The following is an 8,062-nucleotide window of genomic DNA, read 5'->3' on the forward strand; positions in this document are numbered from 1 at the left end:
CACACACACACACACACACACACACACACACACACACACATACCACACACACACCTGCTGAACTAGTCGAGCAGTGCCTTTTTTCACATTAATGGAAACTGGGAGCAGAAATCAAATCAATATAAATTTCCACTGGACCAGGCCTGTGAAGTATGTTTGGCCCATTTGTTAGAGCAGAGAGCAGCCAGAGGATTCAGACCGAGGAGAGGAAGTCTGCCGATGAAGTGTAATTCCCGTAATGATGACTGGTAGGTTCGGAGGCACACTCAATCATCGCTTCCCATTAAGCTCTGCACGTCCTTCCCGGACGCGACCGTTTCCCTTTGCTGTTGAGGAGCAGGTTGGTGCTGGCGTCGTGACGCTGTTTGTTCATCAGTCACCACAGAGGCAGCAGGAAAAAAGACTGGATTTAATCAATCAGGCTCTGTGCCCATGTGGGGAAAATGTTTTCATCAGTTAGGCGATCAATCAGACCTTCATGCCACTTAGACATTCCCTCTCTTTCTGAATCTTTGAGGCTCACCATAAAGTAGTGCCCGTGGTCTAAAGTAACGAAGCACATTTCCTCAAGTGCCCCGGCCAGCTACAGCATTAAAATGCTACTTAATGTTGAAGGGGAATCCATCAAAGTCTGTTCACAGGCGTTGAGAACTACTGCATATGTGAAAGGAAAAAATTGCGGGGAAGCTGTACGAAATCTGATAAACTGCCTCAAGTGTCAGCGTCGGTTGGGGCTGAAAACTGAGATTGTTCCAATACCCAAACTATCATCGCACCATAACAGAAAACGGTGGAACAAATAGTATTTAAAATGCTGTATGCCGAAAATACCAGAATGTCCTACTGCATTTGGTAACAATTTGTAGTATGAAAGCCAGCATGCTTTTCTGACCCACAATCCTCTGCACAGCGGAAGATACATCACATCGACTGAGTAGCTAAGAGAGCACAAACAGGTGACAGCCTGATGACAGATTATTGACAGCTCATTAATAACAGAAGCCACAAAGCCAGATGACAGTTCAAAGCACCACGTCATGACAAAGTAGTATGTCCTAATCATATTCATACCGAATACAACAATATGTAGTGCAATATGCAGTACGTACTAAAAGTGTCAACATCAGATTTGGAAAGCAGCATAACATCTGGGGGTGTGGAGTTATCAAGAAGGGAGCTCATCAGACCTCTGTAGCCCGATCCTCATTGCTTGAAACTAAAGACTAGAAGCTACATTAGCTGCTACTAGCACAACACAACCAAATCTTAGACCAATTTGTCTTCAGTCAATTTGTCTTCAGTATTACTATTCAGTAATAGAAAGAGATAGGGGCATTCAGTACTGCAGATTCTGCATAGCAAGTGTAATGTTCACTTTCGTGTGTGTGTGTGTTTGTGTGTGTGCGCGCGTGCGTGCGTGTGTCGGGCATAAGATGCATTAGGGTGCGTCTACTGCAGACTTTGATCCCGAGGATTTCTCCTCTTGACTCAGTACGACACAAGCTCAAAGATGAGAGGAAGTAAGGAGAATTAATATCACTTCAACTTCTCAGCATTAAAACCACTGAACCCAGGATTAATATGTCGCCGTGTCCCGCCTCAGGGACTCATGACATTTTACCTTTGTGGAACATTTCAAGCCCTCCCTTTATTGATATTTAACAGTTGTAAGCTGTAGCAGAGCCGAATGACTCATAGTAGTACAAATAAGTATGCACTTGCTGTGCAGACAGATCCACAGTGGGCCTCAGTAACAGCTCTGTCACATAAACATCTGTAGACTATGACTCTGCCTGTTTCTAGAGCTCTGCTAAACAAAAGCTCACAAACTCTACTTGCCTTCTTCCTCCTTTTCCTCAAAACAGTAACCAAACCACGCTATTACCCAACTTGGTAAATATTCTGAGTAGAAGGGGAATTTGACAACTTTTGCTCTTTTCCACAGATGTGCCTCTCCAGTTTGTCCCTCTAACATTACATTTGAGTCACAGAGCCTAGCATCCTTTTTCTGAAGAATACATATAACCCTGTTCTGAAGGTATTTCCAGAATCCTTAAGGTCTGTTTTGATTTACTGTACTGCATTTTGTATGTACTGACTAACCACTGTACTTGTATTGTACTGTATTTCCAAAACCAGGAAGTCAGAACTGACAAATGTCCCTTTGCGCAATGAGAGATGTCATTACTGGCTAACATCACATGCTTCCTGGCACTGGATGGATGCATCTTCGTTGCTGGCTACAGCAAAATGACGTAGTCCCTCTGGAAATTTTGAAAAGCTCTGTCCTCTGCGACTTCCCCAAACACCTTGTCAGATGTGCTCTGAACCCAGTGGGGAGCGCAAGGCAAATTGTGTTGTGCCTGAGAGGGCCTTCAGATTTATCTTCTGACCTTTTGGCGGGGGCCGATCCCTTGGTTGGGAACCACTGGACTAAACTACCAAACTCTAGATAAAGTACTTAAAATAAGCTCCACCTTAACCTGGTACTTTCACTTAAAAATCTATTTTAGTGTGCAAGAGATTCATCCAGATGGTTTAAAGAGTATTTGAGGAATCTGGCAATATCTTCAGAACAGCAGTAAGTGTTAAGACAACATTTCAGGTATTTTTTCTTTTCAGAAAATGTAACACTTAATTCTTTGACTCGAATGTAATGGTATAACATGAGGAGGCTCTAATTGTACCATAAATATCTGACGAGGAAAAGTCTTTGGAATCCTAATGCAATATGTAAGGGAATTTTAAAAAAAGAAGCTACACTAAAGCTCCGGAGGGTGCAATCTATTGTCCAGTTTAAATCAGTCTTCCTTGTTATGCAACACTAAACCACCATATGAGAGAGAGATGACTATGAGAGCCAGGATCAAGGTCCTTTTACCAGGATTAAAGCCAGGATTACAGATGTTGCGTCATAGAATATTCACTGAGTGAAATGAATAATGACAAATCTGATGATTTGATTTCATCTACATGAAAAACAATACTGGTGATTTAACAGCATGATTAAAGATGCAGTCATCTCTGTACATTTCCTTTGAGAGCATCTATTTCAAGCGAAATAAATGAAGACTAAGTGAGGAAACATGTAAAGCATCACTGTATTGCACAGGATGTGGCCAAAACTATCACTTCACCCTCCACAGAAAAGCAGCCCTCTCATCCTGCCAGAGCATCCAGCAAACAAAGCCTGTAGATGCCGGTTACTGTAAATGGCGCATGTACTCTGAATAGGGCGTAAATCATGTTATTGCTCATTAAGCAAGGGCCTGGCAACCGTTTGCCGATTGGCTAACGGGGAGACAGGGTGGGGTTAGATGCTGAGGGAGACTCAGGAGTCGGTTACAAGATCTCCTCCCAATGCAGCCGCTCGCTCTGCACTTCAGCTGAATACATCTTAACGTTTTATGAGGCTGACTAGCTCACGGGTGTCTCAGCTGGACACACTGAACATAACACATGCAAGGATGTAGAGAGAGTATGAACGCGTAGGCAAAGAGAAGGACTCAGTCTCATTACATGCACATATGCTTCCCTGGCCCCGGAGCCCAGCGTCCTGGGGTGGACGGACAGATGACACACCGTCCTTCTGTTCCAGTTTCTTGTTCCTTCATCCAAGCTCCATAGGTGGCGATCAACATGCACACAAACCACGTTCACACATACAACATACAAACCAGTGAGCATCAAACTGTGAGGAAGTCTTTTGCCTATTAACTAGCATAGATCAAATATAAATATGTAAAATCCTATTTTAAAATGAGATCAGTGGATATTAAATGGGCAGAAAGCCAACAGGGTAAGGACACACCATCCTAAAATGAATTCTGCCAGTAAAGGGAAAAACAGGCCGGGCCCACATCGTCCCTGAATAATTTGTTTAGTCATTCCAAATGGGTCTTTCCATTTGTGTATTCGGCTGCTTGTTTCCGCAATTTAGCACAAATTAAAGCACAGAGAGGTCTCCCTGCACGAGGGTGCCGATGGCTGGTGATAAAAGTGAGATGTCTGCCCGGCTGGTGTTGGACGTGAGCCAACCCACGCCAGGACACTGCCCTCCCACCAATGCCCCCCTGCAGCTCACAGTGCAACTTTAAAGCCAGCATGTGAGGGACGATTCCTCCAAAACAAGGAAACTAAGCTACAAAGAGAGTAGGTGATGTCAGAATGATGAACTGCAGCTAAGTGCACCAGAATGAACCCAGACAAAAAGCTTTGTTTCTTAAAATGAGCTTAGAACGATGCAGAGCCCTGCATATTTTCTGCAGTAAGACTCGTACCGTTTTAAATTAATGCCAAGCCCTTTTACAATTTTTTTTTTTTTTTTTTAAATCAATTATGGCCTCTGCATGGGGTTTTGAAACAGTAATGATATCATAAACCATATGAGCTGGAGCTGTTATTAGTCCATTTACTGACTGGTTATGATTTTGATAACCGATTGTTTCCCTCATCTTTTGCACAAGATGAGTGAAACAACAAAGTAGAGCTGATGGGAACGTCATTAGGTTTGCAGGTATTTAGCCATAAACCAAAGCAGCTATTGTGACAGATGGTGGCGCTAGATGAAAAGTCACCAGAGTGATTAGAATTCATTCTGAAGTGGGGCATCTATTAAACATAGCTGCCAATGGGCAGTTTGAGAATGCATTAAACCTCAGAGTCTTGTGCAGAGGGCTATTACACTGTCAGAGGTTTCAATCAGATACGTATGAACATGCCGTGTAATGACGAGTTGGAAAATCACCCCCATATTGTCTGGGCCGAATCTCCGCGTTAATATCCAGCCCCCCGTGAGAGATAATGATGTTCAACTGTAATATGAACATATCATACTAACAACCCTCCAGCCATTAGTCACCGCAATGCCTCCTCTGGGCTCTGGATGTTCAGTGCGAGAAGTATCATCTCTCTCTCTTTGCTGCGAGCCGGACAACAGCTCTTTCTGTCTGGACTCAAAATGAAAGCAGGAGGCCATTAAAGTGCAGAGCAGACAGAGATGGGAAGGGCCAGCCACTATATGAGAGAAGCTGCCTCTCTTCTCCGATATGCTGCAAATCCATTTGGCCCGATACGCATACACGCCCACAGTCAAGAGGGGTTACTGTGTTACCGAGCTAAATCATTGTTCCCGATTTGTCAGTTAAAACTGGCGAGAAAAGAGAGAAGAATGAGGAAACAAGTGGGACAAAGACAGAAAATTAATGTAAATGAAAATGAGAAGCAGCACTGCTTTACGATCATTCAAACTCGTGTTCACTGTAAAAAAACAATCTCTGTGCAGCTTTAGCTGATAGGACTTGGATTCACAGGCTGCATCCGAGCCGGTGTTTGCGCACCACTAATGAGTCCACTGGGTCTGTGCGAGTAGTGGTTTGAGACAGAAACGCAGAGACAACAAAAAAAAAGGCAGCTTTCCGGACCAGAGGAAAGGGCCAGAGGAACAGCTGAACAGCTACAGGGCTATTAAATATTGAACACCTGAGTATGTGGTTGATCATAAACCTTCTCTCTGTCATGGACTGGATTTTGAGCCAAAATGGATCCACAGTGTGTCTAGGAGCTTATCGAGACAGAAATTCTAGCTTGTTACAAATGAAGGTATGGGGCTACTCAGGTAGCTCACCTGGTAGAACCGGTGGTCCATGGATCAAGGCTGAGTCCAGATAAGATACTGATCCAACAAATCACATTACATTTAAGTACATTTTAGAAGCTTCAAAATGTCCAATACTCATTTAAAAACTATTGCCTATCAAATATATACAACAGAAATTACTGAGATGAGACTTTCATTATTTTTTTCATACAAAAATACCAAATATTTGCTTGTTCAAGCTTATTAAATGTACGACACTAAAACAAGGACTTTCAATGCACCACCTTGTGTTTTGGGAAAGGAGATTATTTTTCATTTTATTGTCAAAAATGATCAATCCATAATCAAAATAATCGTTAGTTGCAGCTACCAAAAATACCATGATTAATCTACATTACTATGATTAAATTACTAATCGTTTGGTCAACACAATGTCGAAAAACAGCCATCACAAGTTCCCAGAGCCCCAGGTGACGTCTCGTTTTATTTTTGTCCCAAATATATTTTGTTTACTATCTCAGAGGACAAAGGAAATCAGAAAACATTCACACGTGAAAAGCTGTAATCAGAGATTTTTTTATATTCTTTCTCAAAAAATGAATGATTTCTGTCAATCAACTTATTGATTTATCGACTGATAGTTGCAGCTTTAAAGTTGGATAAGGTTTACTCACTACAACATACTGTCAGCTGCTATAGAAACATTGGGAATTGTAGGGGATTGGGAAGAGGCAGCCTCAAAGTGACTTGTGAGCTCTTTGTGGAGCAAATCATAATTCATAATGTCATTAGGAGTGAGTGGCTTACTCGAAAGCGAAGAAGAGCGCACAGGTCCCCATGATGAGGAACAGCGTCAGGTAGAAGACTCCCTTCTGTCGGGCCATCATCACCCGTCCGTCGCAGCAGAAGGTGTTTTTCCCCGGAAGCTTCTCCCATTTTCGCACCTTTCGCGCTATCATCACCGCCGACATGGTGTCCTTCTTTGGGTGGATGTCAGCTTGTTATACTGTGAAACGATTCCCACAATAAAGATGATGCGTCTCACAAATACCGTTCAGTCAACGTGACACAGTCCAGAAAAACAAAACAGACGACTTACTAAGTGATATTACAGATTTCTGCACGAGGCGGTGGCCGTAAAGCATTTCATTTTGGTTCAAAGTGTCGCAGTCACATCATTGTTTTCTAATCCATTATTATTTCCAGTTTCTCGTCTTCACTGCAGCATGTCATTCCCACAGCGAAGCTCCCACGCTGCTTGAAACACCGACAATCTCAGTCCTCTCACCAGCCACTATTAACATTTAATAAAAAATATATATTAATTAAAAAACCATCCAAATGCTTGTGTCATATGTTTCCCACCAGAAACTAGAAAATCCAGCCGCGGCTGTTGCATTGGGAGCACGGACCTTGACCGATTGACTTTCATATCATCTCGAAAAAATTCATAAATGATCGTTCAGGCGTTCACAGACATTAGACTGTGGCCATGCTGCTGGAAGGTGTCCGCCTGCCTTCATTAATAACACAAATAAAAATCCTTCAGGAATAAGAAATAACCGCCTGTTTGGACGCAAACATGTAAAGCTGTTTGATGCTTTATTTTTTCTTCTCCCCGCAGGATGCCAGCTCTCGGTTTTAGTCAATGGCAGCAGGAAACACGCCTAGATTGAAATGTCTAATCTTAAAGGGGCAGGACAGGTAGAACTGGAAGGAACAAAGGACACAGATGAAGGTCCTGCATGGATCACATTAATATGCTGAAGCGCTCGCCTGTGGTATTACCCGAGGGAGATCACTGTGAGGGAGTGTATTCATGAAGATAATTCGTTAAAGACACCAGATGCATTAATCCCCCAGGTGTTGCTTCATGGCTCCAGAGAGCAGAAAGTAAACACTGCAGAGCTCCTCAGAGCATTTTACCATAAAAGATGTGTTCACTTTCAATTTCATGGATAACATATTTATTGTTTTTCATATCCAGCATTGAACTTAATTTAATCTGTATTCTTTGTTTTGAATATAGTGTTGTGTTTTTTATATTTGTATATTTTTGTTAACATGTTTCTCCATGTCAAAATAAAACTAAACTAATATAGTGTATTTTCAAAACACAACAGAGTAGTCTATTTGTAGTAATTTGTTGATCTCAGCAAAGACAATTTTGGATATTCTTTCCCAAAAATGTTCCTCATATTCCTTGCAATAATATCAAAACATAAGAGCTAATTCTGATTTGAAACTAAGCTAAAATGGCATTTTCACTTCTGAATTGTTTAAAACAAGTTTCCGTGCGTGAAACACATGTCATCTACAGACGAAGGCATGAAAAAATATTAAAAAGTGAAGAAAAAAAATTCTGATATTCAGATCAGAAGTGTTTTTTAATGCAAATTGCTGATTGTTTCTATAGTTTGTTTGTTCTGTGTTCATGGTCAATAAGACGCAACACGTGTGTAG

At 41.9% G+C, this 8,062-nt stretch overlaps 1 protein-coding gene across 3 annotated transcripts in view; it reads right to left on the minus strand.

The window, feature by feature from the left end:
- zdhhc9 (zDHHC palmitoyltransferase 9) overlaps window positions 1-7,246 on the minus strand; it is a 24,676-nt gene extending 17,430 nt beyond the window's left edge. Inside the window, exons 1-2 of one of the 3 annotated variants that reach the window (XM_031862525.1) lie at window positions 7,012-7,246; window positions 6,407-6,893 (exon numbers count right to left, since the gene is read on the minus strand). In XM_031862525.1, the coding sequence (XP_031718385.1) occupies window positions 6,407-6,570 (164 nt within the window). In that variant the 5' untranslated portion in view covers window positions 6,571-6,893; window positions 7,012-7,246. Of the gene's footprint in view, window positions 1-6,406 lie in introns of all 3 variants that reach the window. The other 2 variants (XM_031862526.1, XM_031862527.1) reach the window with 2 other exon arrangements.
- Window positions 7,247-8,062: the final 816 nt, after the last annotated feature.

Source organism: Anarrhichthys ocellatus, unplaced genomic scaffold (genome assembly GCF_004355925.1).
Source record: "Anarrhichthys ocellatus isolate YVR2014 unplaced genomic scaffold, GSC_Weel_1.0 scaffold27, whole genome shotgun sequence".
In the NCBI taxonomy this organism is placed as follows: Eukaryota; Metazoa; Chordata; class Actinopteri; order Perciformes; family Anarhichadidae; genus Anarrhichthys; species Anarrhichthys ocellatus.